This window comes from Aphis gossypii, unplaced genomic scaffold (assembly GCF_020184175.1).
Source record: "Aphis gossypii isolate Hap1 unplaced genomic scaffold, ASM2018417v2 Contig00444, whole genome shotgun sequence".
Taxonomy (NCBI): domain Eukaryota; kingdom Metazoa; phylum Arthropoda; class Insecta; order Hemiptera; family Aphididae; genus Aphis; species Aphis gossypii.
The window spans coordinates 65,835-78,797 of record NW_026083108.1 but is presented as its reverse complement, the minus strand read 5'-3'; the positions used below and the strand labels follow the sequence as shown (position 1 = coordinate 78,797).

The 12,963-nt window shown below is 28.5% G+C and overlaps 1 protein-coding gene and 1 pseudogene across 1 annotated transcript; both read left to right on the top strand.

The window, feature by feature from the left end:
* Window positions 1-334: 334 nt before the first annotated feature.
* Window positions 335-1,758, top strand: LOC126554190 (KRAB-A domain-containing protein 2-like). The gene is made up of 2 exons (XM_050209276.1): window positions 335-1,286; window positions 1,354-1,758. Exons 1-2 carry the CDS (start codon window positions 345-347, stop codon window positions 1,750-1,752), a joined length of 1,341 nt encoding a protein of 446 aa, XP_050065233.1. The 5' UTR covers window positions 335-344; the 3' UTR covers window positions 1,753-1,758.
* Window positions 1,759-6,995: 5,237 nt separating this feature from the next.
* On the top strand, window positions 6,996-10,880 carry LOC126554188 (uncharacterized; annotated as a pseudogene).
* The last annotated feature ends 2,083 nt before the right edge of the window (window positions 10,881-12,963 follow it).

The following is a 12,963-nucleotide window of genomic DNA, read 5'->3' as shown; positions in this document are numbered from 1 at the left end:
TGGTATATTGTATATTCTATAGCTATAAATTACATATTTGTATGTATATTTGTCCCTAATTATTATTATTATTTGTTTTTTTTTGTTTTAAATTATATTTATAATCGATTTTGATTTTTGATACAATAATACTAACTAGTAATTAGTAATTACTAAGAAAAAATATTTATTCACTAAAATGTTCGCTATCAACATTTTGGATTATTGGCATAGCAATTTTGTGCTAGTAAAATTAAATAATTATAATAATTATAATTATTATGCTTAAAATTATTTAAAGTTCGAATTTATTTATTATATATTTTTATTTGTTATTGTTAAGGTATTACGTACCGTATGAAGAAATGTATGATAAATTAAAAGATTTTCATACCCGAACAGGACATGGGGGAAATGTGAAGCTTCGCTTGGCTTTAATGAATAAATACGCGATTCCAAGACCAGCAATAGAAGCTTTCCTGTCAACTTGTTTATCATGCAACAGTAAAAAACCAGTAAACCGTAAATTAGTTATCAAACCCATAATAAGTGAAGATTTTAATGAAAGGGGGCAAGTCGATTTAGTGGATTTTCAATCAAATCCTGATGGTAAATTTAGATGGATTTTAAATTATCAAGACCACAGTACAAAGTTTTTATCCTTACGACCTCTGGAATCCAAAAGAGCAATTGAAGTAGCAAGAAATTTACTTTCATTATTCCTCACTTTTGGGGCTCCAAAAATCTTACAAAGTGATAACGGTCGAGAATTTGTCAACACTATAATTACAGAGCTCAAAACTCTGTGGCCTGACTGTGTTATAGTGCATGGTCGACCCAGACATCCCCAAAGTCAAGGTAGTGTAGAACGAAGTAATCAAGATATCGAAAATATGTTGAGAGCATGGATGGTCGATAACAATTCAAAAAAATGGTCCATTGGCTTAGAATTCGTTCAATTTCAAAAAAATTGTTCCCATCATCGAGTAATTAATAGATCTCCATATAAAGCTTTATTTGGAAGTGACCCGAAAATAGGTTTAACAACTTCAAAATTACCATCAGAAGTTTTGCAAAAAATATCAACTGAAGAGGATTTACTAATGTATACTGGAGACTCAGACGATCCACATTCCACGATTAAAATGATCACTTCACGTTGTAGTCTTTGTGGCAATGAAGTAATAGTGGAAATCAACTCTGCTAGTGCTATTGTTTGTAATTTATGCAAAAATAATGAAAATATCATTCAATCGAGACAACAAGGATTAAAAGGCTTACAAAAGGCTGCGGAAAAAATGTTGAAGGTAAAACATATTAAATATTATTTTATTTAAAAGTATTATACAATAATATGAGTTCCATTGTTTATAGATAAGCAACCTTAAAGTTACTCTATTTCAAGTTGAAGATTGTGTTATAGTTCCAGTTCCTAAGGTGGATAGAGGTCCATCAGACTCTGCGAATATAATTGCCATAGTTACGGAACAAAAAAATGAGCTAAATCGTCTAGGAACCAAACACGGGATAATTAAAGGATGGTTCAATTCTTCGACTCTTCAACCAGCTAAATCCAATTTTATTAACATGTCAGACGTCAATAAAGAAAAAGAGTTAAGTCTAAGGGAAATAGTGGCTCTAACAACGGGAGGACAAGGTTTTCATAGTTGTAATTGTAGGGGCAAATGTGAAACAAAAAAATGCGCTTGCTTTAAATCTAGCTTAAAATGTAATAGCCGTTGTCATAATACTACCCCATGTTCAAACAAATAATATACTACATGCTTTTAGATTAAATTATAATAATAATTTTTTTTATACATAAATTGTTTACAATATAAATTTACCTAAAATTTTATTATAGTTAAAGTCATAATTATTATTATTTTTCATATTTTTTTTTATATTGATAATTTACAACATATTATAATACTACCCCATGTTCAAACAAATAATATACTACATGCTTTTAGATTAAATTATAATAATAATTTTTTTTTTATACATAAAAAAAATTGTTTACAATATAAATTTACCTAAAATTTTATTATAGTTAAAGTCATAATTATTATTATTTTTCATATATTTTTTTTTATTGATAATTTACAACATATTATATTACCTAAAGTTTACTAGAATTACATAATTATTATAAATATTACCACAGGTTATTACGACAAGTTGTTTCTATTAATAAAAATCATTCACGTATTGGTTTCGTAATTTGTATGTACAGATTACGGAACAAGTTCCGTATAACTAAAAATCCGTGTCCATTTCGTGAAAAGTTATCCACATTGTGTAATTACGCGATCTGTAAAAAAATAAGTTCCGTTTCGCGAACTGGATAAAATGTCTATCCATTTCATGAAACGGATCAGAACGCGAAATGGATGCGACATATATATTATTATTATTTAAGGTATACTACGCGGTATACCCACTACCCAGTATAAGTAATATACTACGATATTATAGTTATGATTAAATAATAGATACTGTTTTTATAATATAATAATACATCAAATATTAAAATGTTTTTAAAACTAAAATTTATTATCATAACATATGCAGTGGATGTGCTTTGTATGGGGTACAGTACTACAGTAGTTATAATAACATAATCATTATAATATAATAAATTATATACCTATAGTCCGCGACATGAAAAGTGGCCGATATGTACCGCGACCCGTTGCGGCTTCCCAACCTGTTAGTCATTGGTTCTCAACCTAGAACACCTACTACCCGACGCGCGCCAGCGCGTACCTTTTGTGTATTCCATTCCTACATATATTCCATACATTATAGTATACTGGTTTTTTTTTGTGCGCCCTTAGCGGATCTTCTGGAATGCCTGGAGGGTAGCTGTAAAATGTAGTGTGGTGGGGATTGGGAACCATTAGGGTGAAACGGCCGCTAGGTTCGCGACGGTCATCGGCCACTTTTCATGTCGCGGACTATATAATAGGTATACCTATTATACAATATATTATAGACAAATCTGAACGAAAAATGGACTCCAATGAAATTATTATAACTATTAATATTAATAATATTATATTATTCATTACAATTTTAAAAAATAATGATAACTATAATATTATAATATATTATTCATATATAATTTATTTTTAAGAATTTAAAAATGTTTTCACAAAAGTTTTGCAAATATTTTAATTTTAGGTATTTGGTTTGAAATATTTAGACATAAAATATTTTCAAAAAATTTACTATAAAATAAATTTAAAATATTTGATTTGAAATATTTGGTATAAAATTTTTTCAAAATAGTTAAGCAATGTTTTCAAAATAATATTTTCAAAAAAACATTATACAAATATTGTGAAAATATTAACATTTCCAATTTGCTGTGTGGGACCATACATTCATTGTAGAGCTCATTTATTATCATTAGCATTAACTTCTGCTCGTAATAAATATGTTTCAATTAAACGAACCCTCCAAGTTGTTAAAAATATTTATAAATTATTTTATAAATCTGCTAAACGTGAAAAAATATTTCATGATATTCAAGAAGCTATAAATGAAAAAAAATTGAAAATACCGGAAACTATTAATACACGTTAGTTAAGTAATCATCGATCAATTCATGCAGTCAAAGAGTGTTATAAATCAATTATTTTGGCATGCGAGAATATACACACTGACGGAGCAGATCTTGTTTCACTAGCAGGAGGTATTCTGTTAGAAATCACTCAGTCAAGTTTTTTTAATCACATTAGTTGTCCTAGATGAGGCTTTAGGCGCAGTCAATAATTTAAGCAAAATCTTACAAAAGAAAACCTACAGCTATCATCAGTACCAGTTTTAATTTCTTCTTCGATTGATCATCTTAAAAATGTCTCGGCCCAATGTTCATCAAATGACGAGAATAATTCAATTCATAAATGTATAAATACATTAAAAAAAAATGTTAGTAATTCACGAAAAATAGTTGAAAATGAAAATAAAATAAAAAGTCTAAAAGAAGCTAAAAAAATTTGTTGATACAATGATAGAACAAAGCAATTACGTTTTAATGAAAAATCACTAGAAATAATTAAATTAAGTGCTTTATTTGAATCATTTGAATCTTTAATTACAATCACTGAAGAAGATGTATTAAAAATATGTTTATATTTTCCTAGTCTTGAACCAGCCGATGTTTGGATAGACTTGAATTCATTTAAGTATGTTGCAAATAGTTTGGTAGATGAAAACGTAAACAATCCATTGTTATATATTTATACACCAAATTTTGGGTATAAAAATTTGAATAAACTTGCTGAATGTTTAATGTGTGTACCAGATTCAACGGCCACTACGGAGCGCTTTTTCAGTACAATGAATAGGATTATGAACAAAATAAGAAATAGAATGGGACAAGAAACTTTGCAATCCTGCATGAAAATTAGCACAGAAGGACCCTCAGAACTCGATGAAGATTCTGTAAATGAGGTCATTGATTTGTATGCACGTCAAAAGCAGCGCCGGATTCGTTTAATTTAATTTAATAAACATAATAAATATTAAAATGTATATGACTTAAGCTCATATTGGTGTGTTATTAATAATATAGTATAATGTATAAGTAATGTATGTATAGTAAATGTGTGTTATATATTTTTTTCCATATAATTAATCAAAATTAGATTATTAATAATTTATGTATTCTTAGAAAAAAAATAATACCTTAATAACTTAAATTATTAAGTATCAATCTGATACCAATAAATTGAGCTTAAAATAATATTTTTACATCTCTTAATTATTTACTTCTAAGACATACCCCCTTGAAAATGTACGATACCCCCCCGGGATAGAAGGTCTGAAATAAACACTGTCCAAAACTACTGGACCGATATTGATGAAATTTTTTACACTATGTGTCATTTGATTAAACTTAAAATATAGGCTAAGTTAAAAAGTGATAGGTCCAAACCCGGGAAATGCTTAAACAGACATTTTGAGATATACGATGGACATTTTTGTTTATAGATAGTTACTATTAGTTTCAATTATAATATTAATATTTATTTATAGTTTGAGACACATACGAGGTAGGGTTTTTAGCGGGCTACGAAGTGCACGAGTTCAGCTAGTTTTTATATTATAGGTATACAAATATACCTCTGTTTTATATAGATTTATAATAAATAATATACAAGAGAAAAAAGTGTGTTTTTGTAAGAATTATTATATAATATATATATATTACCTATATCTACAAATATGTATTATAATATTATAATAATTATTCATAGAAAAAAATAACATTTTTTTAGATTCTGAACGGAGTGAAGAATGTATTGATTTTACAATGATGTATGTTTTTTTTTTTTTTTTTTTTTTTTTGTGTCTGTGTACAGCATAACTAGTCGAAATAATGCTCCAATTTCAAACTATGGGGATGGTTTCCGATGTAAAAGTGAATATCCTTGGTGCATTATAGAGGTAAAAAGTTAACATTTTCCAATAGTTTTCAAAAAAATCGAAAAAAACAAAAAAAATGACTGAAAAACGGCCATTTTTACGCAAACCAGTTTTCGACCAAATCGATTTTTTTTATTGTTGTAATTCAAAAACTAATCACTGAAAATACTTGAAATTTTCACCAAATGTTAATGTCAGTGGTATCCGTATATAGTAAAATTTTCAAAAAATTTTGACTTTTTTTGAGTTATTTAGACCACTGAAATTTTCGATTTTTTTGAGAAATTTTTTTTAAAGTGTCGATAAAAAATGTTTGGATGACCAAAAAGTTTTGAAAATTTAATACAAGGTTCCTTATGAGTTGTTTTTAATGTAGCTAAAAAAATTAAAAATCGTTAGTCACAATTTTTTTTATAAGCGTTTTTAGTTCAAATTTTTACAAAATCTGTCGAAAACGCGAAAATTTGCAAGTAATTTTGAAGTTGAAATATCATAAAATTTTTTTCTTTTATAACTAAGTTTTGAAAATTTGGTATAAGGTTCTCCATACATTTTTCTTCAATTATCTGTAAAAAAAACTCTACCGGATTCAGACAAAAAAATTTTATGAGTGTTTGAAATTTAAATTTTTACAAAACCGCGCTAAATAACGGTTTAGCCTCAAACGATTTTTGATATTTGTTATAATTCAAAAAGTATAAGTCGTAGATACTTGAAAATTTTACCAGTTATTTAGATTTTCATTTTATTTACTTGATTTAATTTTCAAAATATTTTGAGTTTTTTTGAGCTATTTATAGACAACTGACATTTTCAATTTTTCTGAAAATTTTTTTTTGAAGGGTCGATAAAATTTTTTTGGCCCTATCAAAATACTTGAAAATTTTATACAAAGTTCTTCATATGTTATTCTTAAAGTGATTAAAAAATTATAAGAATACATAGGCACAATTTTTTTTTATTAGCATTTGAAGTTCAAATTTTGACGAAAATTCGTCAAAACCATGAATATTTGCAAATTATTTTGTAGGTATATTTCATAAAAATTTTTGTATAAGTAGCTAAGAGTTGAAAATTTAATACAAGGTTTTTCATAAGTTTAACTTACAATTATTATAAAAGAACTTAAATTTTGTTGTATTCAGGCCATTAAAACATAAACCACCTTTTTCACCAACCACTAGAAATTATATCCTAGGCTGACAAATCATCTTCGTTCAGAATCGTTTTTCGTATACAATGATAACTATCATTGGATTCAAATTTAACACTCCTATAATATATAATAATGATCCATACGGCACCTAATGTACAGCAGAGCGGTACTCACTTGCCCGCTTTTTTTTTTTAATTTAAAAATATTTTTAGATAGGTTTTTATATATACATATTACATACTTATATACAAGTTTATAAATATTTTTTGTAATTGTTGATTAAATAAAAATAAAATTACCTATTATTGTTATTGATTGTAGATGGAGAAGTTTCTGATGAGTCGCATAAATCTTCAAATAGTATACCAATATTTAATTGTTCCACAGGTAACTAATTTTTTATATTATTATAATGTAGGTATATATGTCCAATAATACACTCTGTTCAGATGATGAACTTGATTTTGGAAAAACACCCATTCAAGTATCTGCAAAACCTTCTAAAATAGAAAATCTCACAATTTCCAAAAAACCAGTAAATGAATGGTCCCCATTAAAGACTTCAGTTAACTCATCGTTTGGTAAACAATTGGTTAATTAAAAAATATAAATAAGTATAAACCTAACCATTATTCATGTTTTTCAGCACACATTACATCTCCTCCATCATCTCAGAATACTGACCTACTAGATATTAAAAGTCAGAATTCTAAAACCAAAATCAAGGATAATACTATTGCTAATAGTATTCCCTCAAATGATGATATTGTAGGGACTACTCATTTTAGTATGATATTATTAAAGAGAATTATGTTATTATGTTGTACCTACATGTGTTTCCCTGGTCTTACTAATATTGTATGCATACAAACTCGCTCAAAAATTTAAATTAAGTTCAAAATCAAAGAGGAACACATGTTATGTTCTCACCTGTAAGTTTTGATAAAAGAAATTGTTTCAATCTAATCTTAAGAGGATGTCTCACCCGCATTTGTTGTCTCCGTCTTATACACACTTCCAACATACCAAATTGTACGCTCTGCAGAACACATGTAGCTCTGTTAGTTTAAAAATTAGAATGAATTGACCTCTTATAAAATCTAACGGTAAGATAATTATTTATATCTCATTGGCTTTTTATTATAATTTAATTTTCAAGTGAGTTATGACCATTTTAAAATTGTAAAGTGTTTGACCATCTTAAAATACTCATAACTCGCTTTAAAATTAAAATTTAACAAAAAACCGATGAGGTTGTCTAGATATAATAATCTTAACTTCAGATTTTCCAAGAGGTTATTTCACTCTAATTTTTTAACTAACAGAGCTAGACGTGTTCTGCTGAGCTTACAATTTGGTAGGTATGTCGTATGCATGTAAGATGGAGAAAATATGCGGGTGCGACGTCCTCTTAAAGCCAACTAACACAAAATAACTATAACTGCTAAACACAAATTGTCCATTTGTATGAAAAAAACAACAAATGTAGGTGTGATATTCTCTTGAGTATCTTTTTAAACTTTTTACAACATATATATGTGTGTGTAAGTTTTTAAAGTATTTATTTGTTATTTTTGATAGCAGCTTCCAGTGTCATATCAAATTTGAAAGTGATGATATTTTCTTAGAATTTTCTGACTTGAATTCTCACAGCTTATTTTCTGGTAGTTATTAATAATTATTATTATTTAATATTCTAGTCTAGAGTATAAAGTATTAACATTATTAATTAATTATAAACAGCTGATGACCCTTGTTCGGTGGCTGAAGAAAAAGCTTTGTCTCCACAACAGTTTCTGGACAGTAATAGTTGTTATACAATAATATATAAGTAACTGAAAAGCGCAATAACCAAAATTTATCATCTAATAGTATAGGTAGGTACATCTACAATTTTTTTTATTTCTTTGAAAATGTTTTAAACTTATATTTATGTAATTTGTTATATATTTTTTTTTTATAAGGAGCTAAGAGAAGTTTATTTTCAAACAGTCCAATAAAGATTTCTCCAAGACCGGGATTATCTGGTGTGTATTGCTTTTAATTCATATTCAAATGCATTATTTTCCTGAAACTATTATTAATTATTTTTAAAATTACTATTATTATTAGAATGACAGAATGTGCCCTTATTAGTTATTATATTGTCGAATGATTATTGAATTTAATTTCCTATATGTTATTATATTTTGATTTTAGTCAACAATTGTATATCCATCAAATCTACAGAAAGACCAACATCAAATTCTAAACTAAAAACTCTTCATAAAGGTAATTATTAGAAATAATAAGTATGTAAGTAATAATATTATGTACCCTCAACTTTAATATTAATATTATTACAATCATACTATTGTTAATTATATATTATTAAACTGATAATTTTGATTTACGTATTCTATAATTTTTGTTTTTTTTTTTTTGGATATCTTAATAATTCCCAATTTTCCCACTAAACAGTATAACTATGAAGAATATTTATTATTTTAATTTATTTGTACAGATGATCAATATATGAGGTTATTAAATCATATGTTAACAATTAAGTATGAAATTAGATCAATACATGCAAATGTAATATATAAATATCACAGTGTTGTATTATAATAAATGTATAAAGTAGATTTCCAATTATAGTCGTACTTAGACAATGTGGAACCAAATGCAAGTACCTAACCAAATTAAGTATAAATGTCACTATCATTAAATGATAAGAAGATGATGACATAGCAATTGGCTAAATTAATATGAGTATTATCTAATGTCATCCAATTATAACAAAACAATGGAATAACAATTAACAAATTAAAATTAATACTACAATAATTAAAAGATGAAGAAATAGCGATTGATCAAATTAAAATAAATACCAAGATCATTATATTATAAGAAAACAATTGTACAATAATCAAATTTAAAACTGAATACCAATCATACAATTACGCAATAAACACGCGGGTCACATAAGCGACCTGACCTCACCAGATGACCTGATGTAGTGGAGAGAAAGTGTATAAAAACCACAACACCCACACAGCATCCTGGTAGTAGTAGTGCATCCCAATACTGAAGATACCAGGAGGATTGGACAAGATCGATTTTCACAGACAAATTCCATATATATTTTCGAGAAACTTCTTAACGTTACTTTGGTTTAGAGTACAAACCTATATTGGTATATTTTCTTTATTGTTTAAAACTTGAATTTTTTACATCATCATTTACACTGATGCCTAACATCCAATAATATTCATCCTAAATCCTATATTCAAATTTTAGTCTTTATTCAACTTTTCCTATTTATGCCAAGCATCTATCAATATAAATTATAACTCGAGTCCAATATTCTATAATTTGTGTAAAGAGTAATAAAATTATAATTAATAATGTTCATCAACTCATGACACCGAGATATCTATACAATCCAAAATAATACAACTATCCATAAAGAAGGTAAGTGGAATTTCAATCTATATATAGTTTTACATCGATATAATAACATATCGTAGCAAAATAAAGTAATGTAGACAAGGCATCCAATTACCATCATTTAATAATTTATTACCCATATGACCTATTTATTTTACCAATCACCAATTTACTACCACCCCCCTATATCATGCCAATATTTTACTTATTTTAATCTATTACAAATGGTCCCCCATTAGGTAGCTTTGTTTTACCTTATTTTATTTTACTACAAAAAATTAGATATAATTATTCAGCGAGATGAAGAAAATACTTTGACAAAAACTAGAGAATCTCAACTCTTATACGACACATGTTGTATAGATGATTAATTGCCTATTAAAAGCCAGGAAAATCTGGAAGAATTTGAAAATGAGTTATCTATTGATACAAATTATCGGCATCAGTTGGTATGTAATTTGTTTAAGAACATTATTTGTACGTACTTAAAAGTTAAATTATCATCGATTTAGGTCAAACGTTTATCATCTGTTGGTGGAAAATCCATTAAAATTATGGTAAAACGAATAATGACCCTAATGTTTACACCTGAATTGCTATGCAAATTTTCATACAACGGCCGCGGAAATAAAAAATGCTCGTTTAAAAAATGACTTGTGAATAAAATTATTTTTGGTAAGGTATAATATTAGTGATCAATAAATAAACTATACTATGATTTAAACAACATTTATTGAATTATATTATTTATTTTTTAGAATCTGTAAAAACTATTAAAAAATTTGCCGCTTCTGATAATTCAACCAACGAAATTGAACAGGTTATAAAATATGTGCTAATTCAAACGCCATTTAAAATTAAAGATAAGACAGTTCAATAATTCTTTCATTTGAAAGTACAAAAAATTACAATTAACAAATTACAATCATAGGCGTGTCTACGGGTCTTGCCTGTCATGCACAGGCATGACCTGCGAAAGATCTAACTTACATTATAAATTGCGGACTTGCGGTATATAATAATATAAAATTTTTTCTTAGATTCTGATTCCATATTAAATTTTTTAATTTTCATCATGACGTAGAATTTTATTATCTATTACAATTATTGATAACACTTTCCTTGTGTAGTAACCAGTGATAGTTACTGCACGCTTCTTTTACGACGAATGCACGTTCCGTCGTAAGTTGGAGAGTTGAGGTATATAAGTTAACAATAAATTAATAAGACAATTGATACGTTTATTAACTTGTTAAAACAATAAATAAAAAGGCTTTCGTTAGCGTAAGGACAAGTACTTAGCTACCGGAGAGCAAGTGACAACACTGACTTAGTCTAACTGACTCTTAACTAACTCTAATTAAATCTATGATGAGAACTCATATTTATATGGAACATGCCGTGATGGAGAATCGGATGATCTACGTCTATGAAGTGGCGTGATGTGTTTAATCCAATCAGGAAACGGCATTAGTGGTCCGACTCGGTGGCGTGATATAGTTATAGGCCACTGGACTTCGGAACTACGTTTTTATACTAAAAACGTCGGCTTACTACATTCCTCCCCTATAAGACGATACTCCGTATCACATCGGGGTGGGGTACACGGAATACCTTGTCTTGATCTGAGGTGCGGATGGTAATGGAATAATGTCGTCCTTGATCTGGTCCTGTGTTCGATTAGTTGCTGGAACGTCTTCGTTTGGTTCTGTCGGGTATGGTTCTTCGACTTGTACTGGAGTTTGAAAATGCCATAATTCTACTTCTGGATCTGTTGCGATATTTCGTCTGGATCTCCTGGTACTGCTTATTGTGCACCATGGTTGTTTTTCTGTGCATCTTATTATAGTTAGAACAATACAGATAATTGTTATTGTACTAATTACATATAATAAATAGTCGTGTCTGCGTTTACTATTTCGTATTTGTTCTGTCTTGGTATCTTTGATCATCATTTCTTTAATTTCCGTTGTTGACTTAGCGACTATATTTAAATCGAACATCTGGTTGGTTCGAATATGCTTATTTTCCAAAATATTAGTCGTTAACTTAGCATATCAATCTTCAGGTTCTTTAATTTGAGAATTTGGTACAAAATCAATTAGTTCAATATCTGTTTCGACTTTATGTGGAATCAATAGGTCGCGTGACGCATAGGCTTTACACGTTTCGTTTAAAGATAGTATACCTACTCCTTCTAGGAAATGATTTGTACTTCTCTTGTCTTGGTCGCATGTAATGAATATGGTTTCTCCTGGTGTAGCATAGATCCATTCGTTCTTGAACTTTAATTTGTGAAATAGATTTGCTCGCAACTGCACTTGCATGATTTCGCAACTGTCTGGAACCTCTTTTGGCTCTTGTAGTAAAAGCACCTCGCATATAGGACGTCCGCTTCTAGGATGTAAAGGATAAATTTCAGGACATAAAAGGAAATCGCCGGCATGTTTACAAAGACTTTGGTCAATTTCATCATAGGCTGAATACATTTCTTTAGATTTACTTACAGCTAAATACTTATAATTAGGTTTTATATAAACACAATTATTATAATTACAATCTGGTAAAGGTGTAACGTGCCACGTACAATCAGTTGAATGATGTCGATTTGGAAAGGTTTTGTGAAATTATTGAACTCTCGAAATTATTCTAAGTGTTTTTTATTTAAAATTATTCTAAGTCCAATTAATTAATTTAATAAAACTTGTGAAAAATATTCTAAGTCCAGGAGACATAAAATATTAAACTGGGTGACGTGAAGGTGCTTGCGCTAACTCTGGTGGATCACGTCTGAAATGTGCCTAATCTGGGCCCCCTTATATATCGTCCAGGGACTCCCGCGGTACCTTCAGGTCCCTGATGGTCATCTGCACCTGCATCCGCTTCTTCCCACGCTTTGCGTTATCTGAACGACGACGTGCGTCATTTTGACATCTATATTCTTCTATCGGGTGGTAATTATA